Genomic DNA, 24,284 nt, shown 5'->3' on the forward strand with positions numbered 1-24,284 from the left:
AAGAAGATGAGAGCTAAACCAGGTGCCAGAGGTCAGCTCTGTGAGGAAAATGAAGTCCTTTCTCCATTTCCAGAGCCCTCTCCCCTGGAAGGACCCCTCAGGCTGGGGTCAAGGTGAGACATGTTGGCCTGGTCCATAAAGAAAAGGGCAGGAAACTTAGTTCCCTCTAAAAGGGTCAGTTTTAAAGGATATAAGATATGAGATGCCTGCGTGAGCAGGGAAATAGCCTAGCTCAATTTATTTCAGATATTTCAATTAAATATAGGGGAAGCCACAGCTTTCAAAGAACAGAGGTCCTGGTCATGGAGAAGTGGCTGTGAGACTCCATGAAGTAGTGCCCAGGGAGCTCCATCTGCTCGTTTCTCTCACCAATCATTATCCCGATCTGTTGCAGCTAGTGGAAACCTGTCCCCAGACCAGCAGGTCTTCCGACGGCTTTACCACTCAACATGCTCTACGTCAAGCTCAGATGTCTAAGGAGCTGGTTGAGTTGAATAAAGCCCTTGCACTGAAAGAGGCCCTGGCCAGGAAGATGACCCAGGATGGCAGCCAACTACAGCCCATTCAGTTCCAGTACCAGGTAAAGTCTGTACTAGAGCAGTCTTTGTTGATGTCTACGCTCTGCCTTTCATCACAAAGGTGATGACAAGACAGCATGTGTGTGGTACAACTGGGGTTGTGCTGTTAGTTAAGAAAAGAAGAAGGGGAAGGGACTAGTTAAAGGGCATGTGTGAATGACCCATGGACATGGACACCAGTGCGGGAATTGACTGTGGAGGGGCAGGCGGGTGGGCTGGGAGGAGGAGGGCAAAGGGGGAAAAATTGGGACAACTGTAATAGAACAACAATAAAAAATCTAAAAAAGGAGAATACTTTCAGGATAGGGGACCTGTAATTTTGTTTTATTTCATTTAATACCTTACCTTCTACAATAGGTTATTTTTTAAGGTTTTATTTATTTATTTTGAGAGAGAGGGGAAGAGAGGAAGAAGGAGAGGAGAGAAACATCAATGTGTGGTGCCTCTCATGCCCCCCCCTACCGGGGGCCTGACCCGCAACCCACGCATGTGCCCTGGCTGGGAATCGAACTGGCAACTCTTTGGTTTGCAGGCCAGCGTTCAATCCACTAAGCCACCAGCCAGGGCCTACAATAGGTTTTACTAAAATTGCATAATGTTATAATAGAAATGTTCCCTACTTGGAGAAATTTTGTTCTAATGACTGTGCTGTGATTCTGCAAAAGGTACATTGTCTGAGTTAGAGGGTCAGTTATGGAGGGGTTTGTGGTGGATAGCATGTGTCTTCTCAAAAGGTTGAACTGTTTCTCCTAGTGGTAGTTCGAAGTGGCTCTTTCTAGTGAAGATGATTCATCTTTACTTAAGGTCAAGTCTTTGGCTTTCAGGTTATCCACAAGGTTACCCTTGCTATACACCAAGGTGTCAAACTCATTTTCACCGGGGGCTGCATCAGCCTCCGGGTCACCTTCAAAGGGCCAAATGTAATTTTAGGACTGCATCAATGGAACTACTCCTTAACTAGGGGCAAGGAGCTCTGCGCTGCAGCCAGGTAGAAACAAGGTGCTGGGCCGGATAAAACAAGGGGGAGGGCCTTGTGTTTGCCACCTGTGCCCTACACCTTATTTTTACCTTGTAGCTCAGTGTTTCCCATCCACAAAGGGATGTTAGCAGAACTGGTAGGAGGAACGGTGCATTGTTTTCCCATCCAGCTATAATCCCAAAGTCCTGTATTCTGGTATCAAGAAACCCCTGTAGCACTCATGCATTTCCACTGCCAGCTCCCCTAAAGTTTCAGAGTAAAAACAAGAAAACTATTTTCACTAAATGATTTTTGCCACTTTCCCCCACAAGGGTAGAGGTTGCTTCCAAAGTACTAACTGACTTGCCAACAGAAGTTTTATTTCCTTTTTATTATCACAGTCTTATTTAACCTTCTTTAAACTTAATTTTTATTTCTGTCAAACAAATGCATGTCTGTCATTTTTTAAAGTCAAATAGTACCATACTCAGCAAAACAAGAGCAATCTCCCACTCTACTCTCTTCTCTGCTGTTCTCCCTAGGCTTATTCTTTAAGTTCTTCAAGCTGTCTCTTCTGACATTTACCTCAGTATTTCTAGATAAGAGTTGGTAGTATAATAATGTCAATTTAAAAATTTTAAACATTATCAGTAGAATTCCCACTGTGGAAGATGTGGGGATGTGGCGCTCTCAGCCAGCCAGCCATGCGCACTGCCTCAGCTCTGTCTTTCAAAATGGTAATATCACAGTGTTCGATTAGATGAATATTTAATGTTTACATTTTTATGATTATGTAAATGTTTTACAGCTGAGGCACACAGTGTCAGGTGATTCCATTTGCTTTCTTGTCTAGCTTTTTCTTGTCTTGTGTACCCTACAGTTAATCTCAGTTTTTAAATTTATTTTTTTATTTAAGTATAGTTGGTAGACAATATTATATCAGTTTCAGGTGTACAATATAATGATTTGATATTTTTATAATACCTTACAACGTATTTACCCCACTGATTCTAGTGATCATCTTTCACTGTATAAACTTGTCGCATATCATTAGCTGTACTCCCCTTCCCTCATTCATCCATCTCCGCCCCCTCCTTCGAATAGCCATCCCTTCGGTCTCTGTTTCCACGAGTCTCTTTTGTTTATTTGTTTGCTTCATTTTGTTTTTGATTCCACATATAAGTGAAATAGTTGCTGTGTAATATTCCATTTTATATGTGTGTGTGTATACACATATGTGTTTGTGTATTTGTATATATATAAACACACACATATATATCACACACACTATATATACACACACACATCTTTCTCCATTCTATACACACACACGCTATATATATATATATATATATATATATATATATATATACACACACACACACACACACACACACATATATCACACACATATCACACACACACTATATGTATACACACATCTTTCTCCATTCTATACACACACACTATATGTATACACACACATATATCACACACACTATATACACACACACACATCACATATCACACACACAAATACACACACACATATCACATCTTTCTCCATTCATCTATCAGTGGACACCTAGGCTGCTTCCATATCTTGGCTGTTGTAAATAATGCTACAGTGAACATCGTGGTACATGTATCTTTTTGAATTAGTGTTTTGGTTTTCTTTGGATAAATACCCAGCAGCGGAATTGCTGGGTTGTATGATATATCTATTTTTAGTTCTTTGGGGAATCTGCATGCTGTTTTCCATAGGGGCTGCATCAGTTTACAGTCCCACCGACGGTGCACATTCTCGCCAACAGAAGTTATTTCTTGACTTTTTGATAATAGCCATTCTGACTGGTGTGAGGTGGTATCTCATAATTGTTTTGATTTGCATATCCCTGATGACAATTGATGAGCATCTTCTCATGTCTGTCCGTCATCTGTATGTTCTCTTTGGAGAAATGTCTTTTCATGTCCTCTGCCCATTTTTCAATTGGATTGTTTAATTTTTTGTTATTGAGTTGTACAAGTTTCTTATATATTTTGTATATTGACCCCTTATTGGAGGTGTTGTTTGCAAATATCTTCTCCCATTTGGTTGGTTGCCTCTTTGTTTTGTTGAAGGCTTCCTTTGCCGTGTGGAAGCTTTTTAGTTTGATGTAGTCCTATTTGTTTATTTTTGCTTTCGTTTCCCTTGCTCGAGAGGACTTATCCAAAAGATATTACTCAGACTGATGTGAAATAGTTTACTTCCTAGTTTCCTTCTACAAATTTTATGATTTTGTGCTATACATTTAAGTCTTTAACCCATTTTGAGTTTATTTTTGTATATAGTGTAAGAGAGTGGTCCAATTTCTTCTTTTCTTTTTTTGTTTTTTTTGCATGTATCTGTCCAGTTTTCCCAACACCGCTTGTTTAAGAGACTGTTGTGCTTCCAGTGTGTGTGTTTACCACCTTTGCACGTTAGTTGACCATATAAGTGAGGGTTTGTTTCTGGGCTGTCTGTTCTGTTCCACTGATCTATGTGTCTGTTTTTGTGCCAGTTCCAGACTGTTTTGATTATTATAACTTTGCAGTATAGTTGGAGATCAGAGACCTTCAACTTTGTTCTTCTTTCTCAGGATTGCTCTGGTTATTCAAAGTCTTTTGTGCTTTCATATCAGTTAGGATTATTAGTTCTAGTTCTGAGAAGAATGCCACTGGTATTTTTACAGGAATTGCATTGAATAGCATGGTCATTGTAACAATATTAACCGTTCTAATCCATGAGCACAGTATATCCTTTCATTTATTGGTGTCCTCTTCAATATCTTACAGTTTTCAGAGTATGGGTATTTCACCTCCTTGGTTAAGTTTATTCCTGGATATTTTATTCTTTTTTGATGCAATTGTAAATGAGAATGTTTTCTTCATTTCTCCTGATTGTTCGTTATTAGTGTAAAGTGACAGAATTCTGTATATTAATTTTGTATCCTGCTACTTTACTGAATTCATTTACTAATTAATTTTTGGTGGATTCTTTAGGGTTTTCTATATATAGCATTATGTCATCTGCAAATAGTGACAGTTTTACCTCTTCCTTTCCTATTTGGATGCCTTTTCCTTTTCTTGTCTGATTGCTCTGTCTAGGACTTCTAGTACTGTGTTGAGTAAGAGTGGTGAAAGCAGATATCCCTGTCTTATTCCTGATCTTGGAGAAGAAGCTTTCATCTTTTCATTATTGAATGTGATGTTAGATGTGGGCTTGTCATGTATCGCCTTTATTAAGTTGAGATAAATTCCTTCTGTACTCACTTTGTTGAGATTTTTTATGATAAATGGATGTTGCTTTTTTCTGCATATACTGAGGTGATCATATGATTTTTGACATTGGTTTTGTTGATGTGATGAATCACATTGTTTTGTGGATGTTGAACCACCTTTGCATTCCTGGTATAAATCCCACTTGATCATGGTATATAATCCTTTGAATGTATTGTTGAATGTGGTTTGCTAGTATTTTCTTGAGAATTTTGGCATCTATGTTCATCACGGATATTGGCTTGAAATTCTCTTTCTTTGTGGTGTCTTTGGCTTTGTTATCAAGGTAATGCTGGCTTTATAGAATGAGTTTGGAAGTGTTCCTTCTTCTTCAATTTTTTGGAATAGTTTGAGGAGGATCAGTACTAATTATTCTTTAGATGTTTGTTAGAATTTACCTGTGAAGTTGTCTGGTCCTGGGCTTTTATTTGTTGGGAGTTGTTTTGATAACTGCTTCAATTTCATTGCTAGCAATTGGTCTTTTCAGATCCATTCTTTCTATCCTGGCTTAGTTTTGGAAGGTTATATGTTTCAGGAAATGTATTCATTTATTTTAGATTTTCAAGTTTGTTGGCATATAATTGTTCATAGTATTCTTTAATGATCCTTTGTATTTCTGTGGTGTCGGTTGTAATTACTCCTCTTTTATTTCAGATTTTATGTATTTGTGTTCTCTTTTCTACTTGGTGAGTCTCACTAGAGGATCATCAATTTGCCCTTTCAAAGAACCAGCTTACTTTCATTAATCTTTTCTATTGTTTTTCTATTTTCCATTTCATTTTTTTCTGCTCTGATCTTTTTTATTTCCTTCCTTCTACTTTGGGTTTTGTTTGTTTATCTTTTCAAGTTTCTTAAGGTATAAATTTAGAGTGTTTACTTGAGATTTTTCCTGCCTCTTTAGGCAGTCCTGTGTAGCTGTAAACTTTCCTCTTATAACTGCTTTCACTGTGTTCCTTAGATTTTGTAAAGTTGTGTTTACATTTTCATTTGTTTCACAGTAGTCTTTAATTTCCTATTTCCTCCTTGACCCATTGGGTTTTTTAGAAGCATGTTTTATCTCCACATATTGGGGGGGGTTCCATTTTTTTCCTATAGTTGATTTCTAGTTTCACGCCATTGTGGTCAGAGAATGTGCTTGATATAGTTTCAATCTTCTTGAATTTATTGAGGCTTGTTTTGTGGCCTGGCATGTGATCTATCCTGGAAAATGTTCCACGTGTGCTGGAGAAAAATGTGTAACCTGCAGAGTTTTTTTGATGAAAAGCTCTGTAAATGTCTAGTAAGTCAAACGGATTTAATGTGGCATTTAAGGCCATTGTTTCCTTATTAGTTTTCTGTCTGAATGATCTATCCGTTGATGTAAGTGGAGAATTAAAGCCCCCAACTATTATAGTGTTATTGTTAATTTCTGCCTTTGTGTGTATTAACATTTGCTTTATTTACCTGAGTGCTCCTATGTTGGGTGCATAGATGTTTACAGTTGTTATATCCTCTTTTCGGATTGACCCCTTTAACATTATGTAATGTCCTTCCTTGTCTCTTTTTACCTTGTTTGTTTTGAAGTGTATTTGTGTGATATGAGTATTGCCACCCCAGTTTTTTTTTTTATTTCTATTTGCATGGAATATCTTTCTCCATCTCTTTACTTTCAGTCTATCCATGTCTTTTGATCTGAGTGTATCTCTTATAAGCAGCATGTAGATGAGTGTTGTTTTCTTATCCATTCAGTTACCCTGTCTTTTGATTGGACACTTAATCCATTTACATTTAAAGCGATTATTGATAGGTACGTGCTTATTGCCATTTTGTTAATTGGTTTTGACTGTTTTTGCTATTCAATGCTGTTTCTTGATCTCTTTCCTTTTGATTTGTTGGTCTCCTTTAGTGTTTTGATTGGATTCCTTTCTCTTCATTTTTTTGTGTGTATTTTTGGCATGGTTTTGGTTTATGGTTACTATGAGGTTCATATATGTTCATCTATGTCTATAGCAATGTATTTAAGCTGATAGGTATTTAAGTTCAATCACATTCTAAAAGCAATATGTATTTACTCCTCCCTCCCCTCTTTGCTTTTGATATCATGTTTTATGTCTTTTTGTTTTGTGTTATTGTAGTTATAGTTAATTTTGCTACTATTGTCTTTTAACCTTCTCATTAACTTTTTAAGCGGTTGAGCATTGTTGATTTGCCTTTACCAGTGAGATATTTTTCCTTACCTGTATTTTTTAAGTTTCTGGTTATGGCCCATTCTTTTCTGGATAAAGAAGACCCGTTAGCATTTCCTGCAAGACTGATTTAGTTGTGGTGAACTCCTTTAGTTTTTGCTTGTCTGGGAAACTCTTCCTCCTTCTATACTAAATAATTTTTCTAGATAAAGTATTTTAGGTTGTGGCTTCCTGTCTTTGAGCACTTTAAATATCTCCTGCCACTTCCTTCTGGCCTATAAAGTTGCTTCTGAGAGATCAGCTGATAGTCTTGGAGTTTTCCTTGTCTGTGACTTGTTTTCATTCTTGCTGCCTTTATGACTGACTCTTTGTCTTTGGCTTTTGCTGTTTTAATTATAATATGTCTTGGTGTAAGTCACTTTGGGTTCATCTTGCTTGGAGCTCTCTGTGTTTCCTGGACCTGGACGTCTGTTTACGTCCCGAGATTAGGAAAGTTTTCAGGTATTATTTCTTCAAATATTCTTTTTTTTTTCTCCTTTAAATATTGTTTATTCAGACTATTTCAAACATATAGAAGAAGGAGGAACATAACAAACATTTCTGTACATTCCACCAAGCTTTAGCAAATACTAACACTCTGCCACATTCTTAACAGAATTTTTAAAAATATAAAACATTACAAATTTGGTTGTATACCTGTCTCTAACCTAATCTTTCCCTCCCCAGAAGTAACCACTATCCTGAATAATATCCTCAGTCTAATTAATATTTTATACTATGTATATACTCATAAACCAAATATGTACTGTTTTGCATACTCTCAATATACATACAAAGGGATCATTATTTATTGTGTGATTTATTTTTATGCTCAGCTTACTTTGCCATTTATCCACATTTATATATATCTTTTTTTTTTAATTTTTATTGTTATTCAATTACAGTTGTATGCCTTTTCTCTCCATCCCTCCACCCCACCCCAGCTGAACCCACCTCCCTCCCCCACTTTTCAAATATTCTTTATTCCCCCTTTCTCTCGTTTCCTCTGGAATCTCTACAATGAAAATATTAGGGCACTTGATGTTATTCCAGAAATCTCTTATACTAGCCTCATTTTTTAAAATTCTTTTTTTCATTTCGCTATTCTGATTGGATGATTTCTACTATTCTGTCCCCCAGGTCACTAATCCATTCTTCTATTTTAACTAATCTGCTGTTGGTTCCTTCTCATGTGTATTTTATTTCAGGTATTATGTTCTTCACCTCAGATTTGTTCTTCTTTACATTTTCTATCTCTTTGTTGAAGTGTTCTCTGAGTTTTTCTATTGTAGTCTCAAGTTTGTTGAGCATTCTTATGCCTGTTTCTTTGAATTCTTTATCAAATTACTTATCTCTGTTTCATTTGGGATTTTCTGTAGAGTTTTACCTTGTACCTTCATTTGGGGCATATCCTTCTATCTCTCCATTTTGTTTGACTTTGTGTTTGCTCCTAGGAGTTGGGAGGAACAGGTCTCTCTCCCAGTCCTGAAAGTGTGGTTTCCAAGTAGACTGCATATTGAATAGTTTTGGCAGGCAGGTTGTAGTTGGGGCAGGTGTGTGCAGTGCCTGCCTGGTGTGTCACCTGGGCTGAAGGGGTGTGTTCTGGGTGGGGTGGCTTGCTGTGTGCTTGCTTCCTTGCTCTTATAATCTGGGTGGGGTTGCCTGATGTACATGGGGGCTACCCCCCTGGGCCCTTGGCATGCCCTGTTGCTTGAACTGTCTGTGGCCCCAGCTGGGTCTGTACAGGGGTTGCTTTGTGAGCTTGCATCTGTAGACCCCAGCAGCTCTGCCACCCCTCCCTTTGGGGCAGGCTTATGTGTGTGCACCTCAGCACTTGGCTAGTCCTACTCCCTTTCTGGCCAGGACAGCTCCTTGCAGGCTCGGCCACACCCCTCTCACTCCACAGGCAGCCCTGTGCATGTGCCCCGTTGCTCAAATTATGCACAGCCATAGCAGGGTCTGGGCAGGGCCACTCCGCCTGCCTGTGGCTCAGTGCCCTACTAGCTATGCCCTTTCTCCTGTTGGATGCACACATTACTTGAACTCTCTCCGGGGCGTGGGCAGGAGCTTCGGCATAGGTGCACACAGAGCAGCACCCCACTCACTCCACACGGAGCAGTCTGGTGTGGGGGTACCACAGAGTTTCTCTAAGTCCACACTTCCTTCCAGTTGGGCGGCCCCACTGATGCGTGTGGACCAGGCAGTGCTGTGTGCAGGCCACTGCAGTGTTTTGTCAGCTCCCTGCTCTTTCTGGGAGGGGCAGCCCCACATGAGCACACAGTAGCACCCCACTGTCTCCGCACTGTCCTTGGACAGAGCAGCCCTGCACGTGGGTACTGCAGTGTTCTGTTGGCTCTGCACTTTGTCTAGGTAGGGGAGCCCCTTGTGTGTGCGGCCCAGTGAGGACACAAAGCAGTCACACCTGCTGGATCAATCTCCTGGTGGAGGGGCCCCTTTCCTGCACGCTGTGGTAGTCTCCTGTTTCTGCTGGGTCTCACTCCGGTAGGAGGGGGTGGGGACGTGCTCCAGCGCCCTGCAGCTCCGCTGGAGAACCTGAATAGAACCGTCCAGGTCCAGGGGAACCGTCAACAATGGCACTCACTGGTTCCTCCGTCCTGGGTGGTTTCCTCTGCCTCTGGAGAGCTCTGCTGTATCCCCCAACTTCTCTAGGCGGTCACTCTCTCTTGTTTGTTGCACAGAGGCTGCTCAGTTGGCTATCCATTTCTTTCTTGAAGACAGCCCTCCTGGAATCTTCTGTCCTGGTTTGCTTTCTCTAGGCCTGCTGTCCAGCTATCAACCTGTGACCGTCATCCCGGGAATCTGCTCCACTCCTCCTATCTGTGTTGAAACAGATTCAGTGTCTTCTTCCTTCCTGGGATACTCCTTGTGTAGGTGGAGTACAACTCGAATAGCTTTCTGAGAAAGTCTGCATGAAAGGAAAATGTTTTAAACAATTGCATTCCTGCAAATAGTTTTGGTTGTTGTTGTTACACTTGTTAGTTTGGCTAGGTTTAGAATTCTACAATGGAATTTTGTTTTCCAGAATTTTGAAGGCTTTGCTCCATTGTCTTCTATTCCCAATGCTGCTGATAAGAAGTCCACTATTATTTATGATGCTTTTTATTTGACCTGTATTTTTTTTCCTCTGGAAACTTTTAGGATGTTTTTGTTGTCCCAGGTTGTAATTTAATTTTATAGTGATGTGCCTTGGTATGAGTCTTTTCTCGTTTATTGGGCTTGGTTCTTGGGGTGTCCTTTCAATCTAGAAATTTGTATTCTTCTTTAATAGAAGGTTTTCTCGTGTTATTTCGTTACTAGTCTTTTTTTTTTTTTTTTATGGATATAATGCTCATCTCTAAGGATAGAAATTAAATTTTCTTGAGTTTTTTTTCTTTCCTGCCTTACCTACTTTTCCAAATCTCTTCCTTTAGTGTATTTGTTTTGGTCTTTCTCTCAGCTAAGAATTGTGACTCAAATTTCCAGTGGTCCTTGGCTGTCCATTTACATTCAACAATGAGGAACTGAAAAAACAATAGGAAGTTCTGTATGTGTGGATTTCTCTTGGGCTGATCAGTTTCTAACAAAGAAATCTTTCATTCATTCTCCTGCCAGGAGTTATGTGGGCAGAGCGGTGGTATGCCCTGCTTCTGGTAACCCAGAGAAAAGAAGGGAATTGGAGTCTCTCTAGTCATATGCAGACTTTTCTTTAATCCTGTATCAGCAGATGATGCTTTATCCCTGCCTTCCCCTGTGTCTGCTGTCAGTGAGTTCAACCCGTCAGGTTTGGTGTCCAGAGAGGAAACCTCTGTTCCTCTCTGTGGTTCTAGGAGATAAATCGGCTTGTTTCTTCTTGCCATTTGTCCTGCATGAGTCATATTTTAGCTTTGCCACTCTGCTAGCTCAGTTACCACTCACCCAACTGTTTTCCTTTTCCAAAATGTATTTATATCTTTTGACTGCTCTTTTCATCCTTGCTGATTTATACCCTTCTTTTAGGTCATTTTAGTGGGATTTCAGGAGGGAGCAAGTTAAATATGTAGCTCGATCTTTCATGTTAACAGGACATAAAAATGCAGCTTTTTTCTCCCCAGTTGAATGTATTTTGGCCTTTTCAGAGTAAACAAAGGATTAACATTTAGGCTGAGAAATTATTCCTCTCTTCTTGTGCTCTTGCCTGGAAACATGGGGACATGTCTCCCCAGTGTACTACTAGCTGTATGAGGAGGTGCTGCTAATGAGCTATAATATAGCTTCAGTAAGCTATCTTGTCCTTTTATCCATGGAAATCAAACATACTCGCTCTCCGAAACCTAAAAGTTAAGGGGACATAAATGCCCTACACCTGAATCTAATATAAAATAATATTGAATGTAAACTGTAATTGAAAAATAAAATTTATTGCAAATGGAATCTAAAAAAGAGGAAATCTTTATATAAACAGTACTTTGTAAATCGCTGTCTCTTTTTAAAAAGATTTTATTTATTTACTTTTAGAGAAGGGAAGGGAAGGAGAAAGAGAGGGGGAGAAAAATCGGTGTGAAAGAGAAACGTCGATCAGTTGCCTCTCATTTGCGTCCCGACCAGGGACCAACCCACTACCCAGGCATGTGCCCTGACCGGGAATCGAACCAGTGACCTTTCAGTTTGCAGAACGATGCCCAACCAACTGAGCCACACTGGTCAAAGCTATCTCTCTTTTTCTAAGCAGTACTTTTTCTACCACTGTGAAGCATTGCCATAGAAAAATTTGAGGAGGGATAGGTTCTGATAATGAAGATTACCATGAGTTATAGTAGCCTAGGACTCAAATATTCGAATAATTCCTTTTGTGGAGTTGATGAGACAATTATTGACTGAATGTGGCATATATAATAAAGACATACTATTTTTTGCCCTTCTGATTGGTACAAATTTGGAAGTCTGGTAGTGATATCAAATGTTAACAAGGGTACAGAAAAACAAATACTCTCATACGCGTATATAGCTAGCGGGAGCGTAAATTGGAAGAGCCACTTTGGAGGACAATTTGGTAGTATCTGTGAAAATTGAAAATGTGTACCCCACCATAATTCTGTAAATTCCACTTGTCTGCACTGTAGAAAAACCTGGCACATGTGCATGGAAGGCATGTACCAGAATATTTCATTATGGCAGAAAACCAGAATGAGATAGTTCTATATATGCAGTGATATAAATAAATCTCTAAGACCAAGTTTTTTAAAAAGGGAAGTTACAGAATCATATATATATTAAGTGTAATTCTTTTTATCTTTAATATATTTCAATAGGTACACACACATACATATATGCACATTTTTATGTGTGTGTATATATACATTATATATTATTTTTATATCTACTTACATATAGTATATATTTTAGACATTTTCTACATATATTTATTAATAACATATATTCTTTGGATTTACATATATGTATAAATGTCTAGAATATGTGAACATCTAGAAAACCATCTGGAAGTCCTGCATTAAAGCCACTTCTGGTCACTTCTGGAGAAGGGACTGGAATTTTGGCAGAGGTGGGGCAGTTAAGGGAGGGGACTTGCCCTTTGTATATGTTATCTGGACCTTTTTTTTACAAGAATGCCTTCATATGTTAGTTCTATAAGTACACACACATATACATGTACATTACTGCCAGTTTAAATGTGCGAAGTAACTATAAACAGTGAATTCGACTTTTATTGGTCACACTGACGTGGCTCGGGATATTTCATGGAAAACAGCTCATGCCTATTGAGAGAGCTTCTCAGCTAAAGCCCCACCTAACGTGCCTCTGCTTCTTGGTGTCATTTCAGTGCTGGTCTAGGGCCTGCATATACTCTTGTTGGCTGGCAGCCACCCTTTCACCCATTTGCCTTTCGTCTTTTTTCGTTATGATAACAGGAAGGAATCTCTGTCCATTCCGTCCATCGGGTTTTTCCCAATCTTCAAAACTAATGCGTTTCCTGAATGCACGCAGGACTACGGTTGCTATCGAGTACTGTTTGAAAGTTCTGAATATAGGGATGTTTGTGCAACTCTGTACAGTTTAAAAAATAACTTTACTTTTTTAATCTTATTTGATCTTCCCAACAACCCCTTGACGCAAATGGTGTGGTTAAGTGTTTATATAGAGGGGGAAACTCTTGGGGTCCCCGAGACCACCCCAGGTTTGACAGTTCCCCAGGACGACTCACGGGACTCAGCATGTGGTCACACTCACGGCTAAGGTTTATTACAGCGAAAGGGTACAAAGCGAAATCAGCAAAAGGCAGACGCACATGGGGGCAAAATCTGAAGGAAACCCATGGAGTCACACAGAATGTGACCTTCTTTTTCCAGCAATGGATTGTGACAACATGTGTGAAACGTTGTCCATCAGGGAGGTTTCCCTGAGCCTAGCAATCCAGGGTTTTTACTGGGGGCCAGTCATCTAGGTCTTCTCTGCCCAGCACATACCAGAACTCTAGACTCTCAGAAGGAAAGCATGTGTTTAAGATAAATCATCTTGTTCACACAGTTCAGGAATAGGGAGCCACTTTTATCAGTTACGGAATGGTGGGAACCCTACCAAAACCCAAGTTTTCCAGACATGAGCCAAGGACCAAACTTCCAAGCAGGCCTTTTTAAAGATAGTAGTCTCACGCCTGCTATAGTAACGCTGTTCTGCACGGAAACTAAGGCTAAAAGAGATGAAGTGACTTTCCTTAAGATATTTAGATCATAAGTACTGGAATCAAGGCTCAAGCCCAGGCCCCCTGGGTTCCAAGTCCATACTTTTCCCACTACATCACATCAATCTCCATCAAATCAAGTACAAATGTTTTTAGTGTACAATTGAAGTGGTGATGTGGAGCGCATAATTCCTTAAGACATGGAATGTTGAAGCGATTTTCTTCCCGTGCCTTTAATGCCTTCTTTCTCTCTGACCTATAACATTTGTAGGATAACATAAAAAATCTAGAATTGGAAGTCATCAATCTGCAAAAGGAAAAGGAAGAGCTGCTTGCTGAAATTCAGACAACAAAGAAGGATGTCAACCAAGCCAAGTAAGAATAAAGCCAATAACTATCACATCAAGTTCCTACTGTGCATGAGGAGCTGTAGAGGAAGTGGAGAAGCAAAAGAGCCATTTCCTGCCCCCACGAAATGTCAACTTCTTTGTTCTGGAGGGGAGAGCTAAACAAAAGAAAAGTTAGTTAATTGAGATGATAACCAACATGCAATAGCGACAGCAAAAGAATGCCATAACACAGTATAGGATTAGTAGCCAGATGCATTTCTTAGGTAGTAATTGCTCGAAGAGTTCAGAGGCAAGACGTATCGGTTTAGGCTGCCATGGCCCAGGACCACTTTATAATGAGTTAGAGTTGGAGCTGGGTTTTGAAAGATCATCAGACCTACCAGGCAGCAACAGTTTGTCCCCGCACTGATGCTAAATTAATCTGTAAATAGAATTAATGTGCAGGCTAGTAAATGGAAAATCAGTCATATTCTTAACTGACTAGCCATTTCTTAGTCAGTTAAGAATAAAACCAAGGCAGATAACCAGAATATCCCACTTCCCCTCAAACCCCTGCCTTAATCGCTATTCTGCCCTCTTTTTGCTCAGTGCCTCTGTTACATCTCTCTATTAAGTCTAAGGATCATGTTCTTAAAAGTTATGCTAAATGTTTCCTTTCTGTCTCATACTTGTGTAATCATTATCGTAATTATTTCTTACAGCTACAGTGAAGTGAAATGGCTTCAAAGAACCAGCCCTTTAACACACAGTGCTGTGGGGGGCTATATTGAGGCAATGGCGTTGTTACATACTCATAAAAATTGTTCTTTGTCTGTGTATTAAGGCCCCATTATTGAGATAGTTTTGATTGTTTGCGTGGTATTTCATATTTAAAGACGGCTATGTGACTGGTCACCTGTTTCATATGTATCCGCGTTGTAAGCCTGGGAGTCTAATGCTATGTTTTCCGAAGTCAGGCTTTGCTGCTGCTGGTCTTCATTTCTGCAGCCTCTGTGTTTAGGTTGAGCGAGCGCCGCCGCAAACGTCTCCAGGAGCTAGAGGGTCAGATAGCTGATCTGAAGAAGAAACTGAACGAACAGTCCAAACTTCTGAAGCTGAAAGAATCCACAGAGCATACTGTCTCCAAACTGAACCAGGAGATACGGGTATTAAGCTCTCATCCATTCGTTTACCATACTGAAACTTAGAAGCACAGGTGTTCCATTTGGAATTGTACTATAGAGGTGTTTTCAGGTGAGAAAGTAGCAGACAGGGTCACCATTTCAAGTGTGTGAATCTCCACAAATGTCCCTTTTGCAGGACATTGTTCTAGCAGTTACCTAGAATGTGAGTAACAAGACCCTTCTTTGACATTCAGAATGTAATGTTAGATTCTCTGAAACCGAAGGGCAAAGATGCCTTAATATTTAGTGGTAATATCCTGACCACCTTCCATGGCCGTGTGAAATAAGTTCATAAAGTTTTTGCAAAATGACAGGCACCTAAAGAACATTTTCAGTGATTGAACATTTGGTGTATCTGCAAAGTGGTGGTTATAAGCCACTTGTACTGAAACCTTTGTATACAATAGCAGCTAGGTGGATTTGTCCTGAGGCTTTGTAGATATTTCCTTGAAATTTCATTTATATACCATGAATTTAGGGCTGGATTTAGCTTGTGGGCACATTTTTGCTTTTATTTCTTCAGAGTGTTTATTTGTGTAGTCTGTACCTGGAAACCCTGTGCAGGCATAGCAAGGGGGTGGCAAGCCCAATCTGAAAATCTGTTGGCGGCCTTCTCAGCTTAGTTTGCGCTCTTCTTAATGGTCAGGCGCTCCATCTGCACGTCAGCCTAGAAAAAATGCAGGTAACTAATATTTGTACTGGTTTTTGTTTTTCCAGGTGATGAAAAACCAGCGCGTACAGTTAATGCGTCAGATGAAAGAGGATGCTGAGAAGTTTAGACAGTGGAAGCAACAAAAAGACAAAGAAGTAATCCAATTAAAAGAACGAGTAAGTAATGACCCTCCTCAAAGGTAATAAACTCTTCTCTGGGCTAATGAACATTAAATCATTTTTTTCTTTTTCTTTTAATACTTTTTTTAAAAGGTTTTTATTTATTTATTTTTAGAGAGAGGGGAAGGGAGGGAGAAAGGCAGGGAAAGAAATATCAACATGTGGTTGCCTCTCACATGGCCCCCACTGGGGACCTGGCCTGCAACCCAGGCATGTGCCCTGACTGGGAATTGAACCGGTGACCCTTTGGTTCGGAGCCCATGCCCAATCCACTGAGCTACACCAGCCAGGGCTAAATCATGTTTTTTCAAATAACTGCTATCTCCAAACATGTGACACATTCATGAATTTAATAGCTACTATTAAATGTCTACTATGTGCAAGGTACTACCATGGAAAATAGAAAGACGAGTAGCATGTGAACTCTGCCCCTGAAGAACGCCTTGTTTAAGGGGAAGGTGAGACATAACCATGGTTTTCTCCGATATAAGGAATAAAGACATCCATGCTTTACAAATGGTCTGAACCACCAAAGTAATTCAGAAAGGGAAGTGCACTTCCAGTTGGAGTGAAAAAGACGAGAGGTGAACAGACCTGGAATAACAGGGAGGATTTTGATAAAGAGAAGGGCAGGCACTGCGGGTGGGGCAGCAGGAGATGACCACTTTGTAGGCATATTCAAGGACTGGCCAATGGCCCAGGTAGGATGGAGGGGAGTAGTAGAAGATTCCATTGGAAAGACAATCGAAGCTGGATTGTTAAAGATCCAAGAAGTTGGAACTTTATTTTGTTAGGCGAGTAAAGATTTTTAAGGTTTTTGAGAAACAGGGTGATATCAGCTAAGTAGTGCTTTAGAAAGGTCTGGGAGGTATGTGCAGAATGAACTGAAGTATTGAGAAGCCGGAGGCCAGCAGAACACAAGTTAAGAAGACGTTGTATGTTCCAGAAAGAGAGTAAGAGCCTAAACTGGAGTCATAAGTGTTCTTGGAAAAGACATCAATTTGGAGACATTTTTAGAATTGGCCAGAATGTGATATGGTGGGTCAAGAAATAAGGAGAGAAGTACTTCAGAATGGTAGCACGCAGGAGCTTCGTGGACTCTACTCAGTAAGAGAAGTATAACTGCTAAAATTTATGAAAACAACCATTAAAAATCTCTGGAAACTGTCCTAAGGACATACAGCAAATAAACAATTATTCAAGGAACTCTGCTTAATCTCAGTAACAACAGCAAGGGTCTGTGGCATTTGAACCACCACCAACTCCCCCTTCTCCCTGATAACCCCCATCGTCCAGTCTATGGCTGTGGTTTCTCCTGTTTCATCCCCCTTGTCTCCGTGCTACTGAAGCTCTGTTTCAGGCAAGAGCAGCCAGGAGATCTGGGTGTCCCTTCTTCCACGTAATCCCCACACATAGGCTGAGAGCTCTACTCCTGCTGCACAAGGCCGGGAGTACTGGGGCCTGATTAGCCTGGCCCATCTAACCATAGGGTGTAGGTTCCATGTCAGGAGAGGCAAACCAAAAAATAAAAGGGGGGGGGTCTACTGTCCCAGAACAAGATCCTACTTAGAACAGAAATGTCACTTGGAGAAGTAGGCTGCTGTCCCTGCCCCCAGGCCCTGAGCTGGGGTACAGAGGTTCTGCCCACTCGAGAGGCAGGCCACAGGCTCAGCCATAGGATGCCGCCTTCTGTAAGGGGACTGACTTCATCTGGGGAAAGAGTTTGGAGAAGTTAAAACCTAAAGGCGCTGTCAAACAAGAATCTTACAGACAGCAGTTTTCTTTCAAAATTGAAGGCAAAATTAAGACATTCCCAGCTAAACAAAAGCCAAGATCTACGTTACAAGAAATACTGAAAGAACTTCAGACTGAAAGCAAGTGGTACAAACAGTAATTTGGCTCTGCTCACACACATAGACAAACACAAAGAGTGGCAATGAAGGTGCCACGTAGGTAATTCTAAGAGTGTAATTGTATGTTACTTTTCCTTTCATAACTGATTTGAAAAGCAACTGTATAAAATGATATGTATGCAATTCTATTGATGGGCCTGTAATATAAGAGAAATGGAAAATATTTGACAACAACAGATCAAGGAGGTGGCTGGGAGCAAAGTTGTATTCGAGTAAGGATATGACATCAGATGGTAACAAGAATCTACAGGGAGAAATGAGGAGAAATAGGAAGGGTCAATACGAACAAATTCTATAAATATGTATTTGCTTTACTTTTAATTCAGCTTATTTAAAGGACATGAGTTATATAAAGTGATAGTTATTATAATGTATTTTTGGGGTATAGATATAATATGCATAACAATAACAGCACAAAAAAAGGGAAGAGAGAACAGCTATACAGGAATAACATTTCTATATCTCACTGGAATTAAGTTAATATAAATGTGAAGTACATTCTGATACGATGTTTATTAGAAGCATTAGAGTAATTACCAAGAATATAACTCAAAAACATAGTGAAATAATGATTCAAGTAATTAATATGCTGTATTCATATTCACTTAATGTAAAAGAAAGCAGTAAAGGAAGAATGAAGGAACACAAAAGATAAAACAAAAAGTAAACTTGAAAACATAAATCCAGGCATATCAAAAATAACATAATTTGAGTGGATAAAACAGTCTCAGGAAAAGGAAGAGATTGTCAGACTGAATTTAAAAACCCAAGGTCCATAACTAGATGTGCTGTCTACAGAGGACATGGAATGGACTCAAAGGTACAAATAAGTTCAAAGTAAAAGGATGGAAAATGATCTGTCATTCACACATCAACCATAGCAATGCTGAAGTGGCTTTACAGACAAAATACACTTTGGAATACAAAATATTGATAAAAATAAAAGGGAACATTTTATAATGATAAAAGAGTCCATCCATCAGGAAGATATAACAATTATAAAAATATGCACCCAACAGAGCCCCAAAATACATGAAACAAACACTCACTGAAATGAAGGGTGAAACAGACAAATCAAAAATAATATTTGGCTATTTCAATACCCCACTTTCTTTTCTTTTAATTTTTTTATTGTCCAATTACAGTTGTCCCCATTTCCCGCCGTTGCTCTCCCCTGCCCTGCCCACCCTCACTCCTACATTCAATCCTCCACAGTGTCCTTGTCCATGGGTCCTTTATACATGTTTCAATAATAGAGAGAGCAACTAGGCACAAGATCAGCAAGGATATAAAAGACTTCAAAAATATTGTAAACGAACTAGGCCTAACAGACAGCTATACTCCAACCGACGACAGCAGGCTATATATTCTTCTCGAGTGCACATGGAACAGTCTCCAGGATAGACCATATGTTAGGCCATAAAACATGCATAAATAAATTTAAAAGGATGGAAATAATACAAAGTACGTTTTCCAACAAATTTAGGAAATTTACAAATCTGAGGAAATTAAACAATGCACTCCTAATTAAATAATGGGTCAAAGAAGAAATCACAAGGACAACTTGAGATGAACAAAAACAAAGACATGACATAACAGAACTTATGGGATGCAGCCAGAGGATGCTTAGAGGGAAATTTATGGCTATAAATGCCCATATTAAAAATGAAGAAAGAGCCCTGGCTGGTATGACTCAGTGGATTGAGCACGGGCCTGCGAATCAAATGGTCACCGGTTCGATACCCAGTCAGGGCACATGCCTGGGTTGCCGGCCAGGTCCCCAGTTAGGGGCACTGGAGAGGCAACCACATATTGATGTTTCTCTCCCTCTCTTTCTCCTTCCCTTCCCCTCTCTAAAAATAAATAAAATCTTTAAAAAAATCAAGAAAGACCTCAAACCAATAAACTAGCTTTCTACTTTAAGACACTGAAAAAGGAACAGCAAACTAAACCAAAGGTAGCAGGTGGAAAGAAATACTGTATTAAAGGTTAGAGTAGAAATTAATGAAACAGAGGGTAGAAAAACAATGGACAAAATTGATAACACCAAAGTTGGTCCTTTGAAGTGATCGACAAATACAAACTTTTAGGTATGCTTTATAAGAAAAAAAGAGAGAAGATTCAAATTACTAAAATTAGGAGTGAAAGAGGGGCCACTGCTTCTAACATTTCAGAAGGAAAAGATTGTGAGGGAATATTTTTGAAAACCATATGCCACCAAATTAGAAAGCCTAGATGAAATGGAAAAATTCTTGGAAAGATGGAAACTACCAAAACTGAAGAAGAAATAGAAAATCTTTACAGACCCATAACAAGAGATTAAGTTAGTAGTTTAAAACTTCCCAGATAGAAAAGCCCAGGCACGGACGGCTTCACTAGTGAGTTCTGTCAGACATTTAAAGAAGAAATAATACCTTTTGCAACAGCATGGGTGGGCCTGGAGATGATTACACTAAGTGAAAGAAGCCAGTCACAAATACCATATGATCTCACTCATATGTGGTATCTAGTGAACAAAATAAACAAGCAAACAAAATAGAGACAGGCATGGACACATGGAACAGACTGACAGCTGTCAGAGAGAAGGGGGACTGGATGAAAGAAGGGGAAGGGATCAGGCAAAGAACAAGTACGCATGACCTACAGACACAGACAGCATTGCGGGGATGGCCAGAGGGAAGAGGGAACAGGCTGGATGGAGGCGGGCAAAGGAAGGGAAAATGGGGACATCTATAATAGTGTCAGCAATAAAAATAAAGAAACAATAGTAAAAAAAAAAAAAAGGAAATTACCCTTATAATAAAAATATCTATGGTGAATGTAGATCATTACTTAGAAAAACATAAGAAAAGAAATGATACTAGGTTTTCAGAAATTATTCCAAAAAATCAGGGAGAACACTTCCCAACTCATTATATGAGGCCAGTGTTTCCCTGATAACAAAACCATGCAAAGACATCCCAGGAAAAGAAAACCACAGACCAATATCTCATGAGTATATATGTGAAACTCTTCAACATAAAACAAACGAACTGAATCCAGCAACATATAAAAGGATGACACACCACGACCAAGTACGCTTTTAAAAGAAATGCAAGCCTTCTTTAACATCTGAAAATCAATTAAGGTAATACACCATATCAGTAGAATAAAGGACAAGAACTACATGACCATCCCAATAGACACAGAAAAAGCATTTGACAAAATCCAACATTCTTTCATGATTTAAAAAAAAAATACTCAAGAAACGAGGAGGAAAAAGAAACTTCCTCAACCTTATAAAAAGGGCATTAACGAAAACCCTGCAACTGGCAACATACTCACTCGTGAAAGAATAACTGTCACCCTAAGACCAGGAACAAGACAAGGGTATCTGCTCTTGCTATTCTATTCATCATCGCCCTGGGGGTTCTAGCCAGGGCACCCAAAGAAAAATATATAAAAAGCATCCAGATTGGAAAGAAAGAAGCACAACTATCTCTGTTAGCAGATGACATGATCTCAGATAGAGAAAATGCTAGAAAATCTAAACAACTATCAGAACTAACACACAAGTTCAGCAAAGTTGCAGGATTTAAGTTCGCCGTATGAAAATCAGCTGTTGTCTACACACCAGCAACTAACAGTTTAAAAATGAAATTAAGAAAATTCCATTTATAATAGCATCAGTAAGAATAAAATACTTGGGAATCAACTGAACAAAACGATGATAAGGCTTAGACACTAAAAACTACAAAACCCCATTAAATTAATTAAAGATGTAAATAAATGGAAAGATAACCCATATTCACGGGTGGCAAAGCTTCATATTCTTTAGCTGGAACACTCCCCAGATTGATGCGCAGCTTCAGTACAACCCCAGTCCAAATTCCACCTGGCTTATCTGCAGAAATTTACATGTCGATTCTAAAATTCATATGGAAATGCAAGTGACCCAGAACAGTCCTAACAATCGTGAAAGAGAAGAGTAAATTTGAGATATCACGTCTACCACCTTTTTTTTAGTGTGCTGAGAATACTTAAGATGTTCTCTTGCAGCAAAGGTCAGGTATACAATACAGTGGTATTAACAATAGTCACTCTGCTGTACATAGAACCCCAGAACTTAGCCATCTTATAACTGAAAGTCTGTACCCTTTGACTAACCTTTTCCCCATCCCACAGTCCCTGGTAACCAATGTTCTGCTCTCTGGTTCCATGAGTTTGACCTTTAGATTCCACATATAAGACATACAGTGTTTGTCTGTCATCCATGTTGTCGCAAATGGCAGGGTTTCCTTCTTGTTTATGGCTGAATAATATACCATTGTGTGTCTATACCAAATTTTCATTATCCAGTCATCTTCTCATATCTTGGTTATTGTGTATAATGCTGCAATGAATATGAGAATGCAGATATCTCTTCAAGATACTGATTTCATTTCCTTTGGATATATACACCCAATAGTGGGATTGCTAGATTTTACAGTAGTTCTATTTTTAATTTTTTGAGGAATCTCTCCTTTTCTACAATGACTATACCATTGAAAAACTCTTCAGTTACATCATAAGGTTTGATTTTAGTGAGCTGAATAGCAATTAAAAGCCTGGCTTATTTCTTCTCAGGACCGAAAGAGGCAATATGAGCTGCTGAAACTTGAAAGAAACTTCGAGAAACAGTCGAATGTGCTTAGACGTAAAACTGAGGAGGTAAGAAAATCCAGTCTGCTGAGTCAGGTGGATTTGCTTAGATGCTGGCAAAGCAGTGTCCCTTAAATAAGCCAGTGCCCTGAGAAACCAGGGATGCCGACCTTGCCCAGCACTTCCTAAGTCTTGACCCCTGTTTATATGTCGGGAAATGTGAGCGGATAACCTGGTGAAAGTGGTACTACTATTCACGTAAGGATTTTTTTCTAATTGGACTTGCTTCTTTCCAAAATATCACAGAATAATATTGGTACGTGACATTTCCAGACTCTCTCAAGTGTGCGGTACATCCTTGAAATGTGCACCCCCCTGGGCTCTCAAGCGGGAACTTTTGACCAGGATCGGCTTTGGAGCCTAGGAAAACTGCGCATTTGACGTGGAGACTTAGAAACTCGGTTCCCACGGGAACTCAAACCATAGACTTTTTTTCTTTTTCTTTACTAATATGCTGGAAATTAGAATGTTTTTTCTTTTTATCCTGCAATTCAACATCCCTGTGAGCTGTTTTTATTTAGGCAGCGGCTGCCAACAAGAGGCTCAAGGATGCTCTCCAGAGACAACGGGAAGTTGCAGATAAGCGGAAGGAGACTCAGAGCCGTGGGATGGAAGGCACCGCCACACGAGTGAAGGTGTGGACAGTTTGCACGGCCATTTCTCTTTTGTATATTGGGGACAGGCAAACATGGGAAATTGCTTTCTTTTCATTTAGAAGGGAGCTGCAAGATCTGAAGGCCGACCTCAAAGCCTTATTTCCTAAAGAGGAGAATATATGAGTGGTTGTCAAAGACCAAGAGTAGACAGCCCTTTCTGTCCTTGCCCCTCTTGAGGTTCAGTTAATTTCTTGGCAGTGTTATTGAGGTATAACTGACCCACAGTAAAGTGTACATATTTAAAGTGTACAATTTAATAAGTTTTGACACAGATATGCCCCCAAGAAACCACCATAATCAAGATAACATCCGTGTCCACCACAACCAAAACTCTGTACCCTTCATAGTCCCTCCCTCCCCCGCAGTCCACCCTTCTACCCCCCCACCTCAATGTAACCATTCACCTGCTTTCTGTCATTATATATTCATTTTTTATTTTCTAGAATTTTATAAATTTTAACCATACAGTATTTTTTTTCTGGCTTCCACTCAACATAATTAGTTTGACATTCATCCACGTGGTGGTGTTTATGAATACTTCTTTCCTTTTTTATTGCCAAGTGGCATCCCATTCTATAGAGATACCACAGTTTTTTTTTAATTCACCTACTGATGGACTTTTGTTTCTGGTTTTTGACTACTACAAATATTGTACTGAACATTCACGGACACGTCATTGTGTGCGTACGTGTTTTTATTTTGGAGGGTAGAAAACCTAGGAGTGGAATGGCTGGCTCATATAATAAGTGTGTATTTTAACCTTTTTTGTTGTTTATGAACAACAGAAATTTATTTCTCACAGTTCTGGGGGCTGAAAAGTCCTAGGTCAGAATGCTGGCTGATTCAGTTCCTGGTGAAGGGCCATTTCCTGCTTTATACATAGCGGTCTTCTCCCTGTGGCCTCACATGTTAGAAGAGGATGAGTATTTTAACTTCTACACAACTGCCAAATTGTTTTCCAAAGTGACTGCACCACTT

The 24,284-nt window shown here is 39.5% G+C and overlaps 1 protein-coding gene across 2 annotated transcripts in view; it reads left to right on the top strand.

Moving 5' to 3' along the window:
* The window catches only part of KIF4A (kinesin family member 4A), a 103,183-nt gene that overhangs the window by 55,100 nt on the left and 23,799 nt on the right, over positions 1–24,284 (top strand). For both annotated transcript variants that reach the window (XM_024555227.3, XM_045191282.3), the window contains exons 15-20: positions 395–580; positions 13,985–14,088; positions 15,064–15,208; positions 15,944–16,054; positions 22,576–22,659; positions 23,172–23,285. In XM_024555227.3, the coding sequence (XP_024410995.2) occupies positions 395–580; positions 13,985–14,088; positions 15,064–15,208; positions 15,944–16,054; positions 22,576–22,659; positions 23,172–23,285 (744 nt within the window). The remainder of the gene's footprint in view (positions 1–394; positions 581–13,984; positions 14,089–15,063; positions 15,209–15,943; positions 16,055–22,575; positions 22,660–23,171; positions 23,286–24,284) is intronic.

This window comes from Desmodus rotundus, chromosome X, assembly GCF_022682495.2.
Source record: "Desmodus rotundus isolate HL8 chromosome X, HLdesRot8A.1, whole genome shotgun sequence".
NCBI classification, from domain to species: Eukaryota; Metazoa; Chordata; class Mammalia; order Chiroptera; family Phyllostomidae; genus Desmodus; species Desmodus rotundus.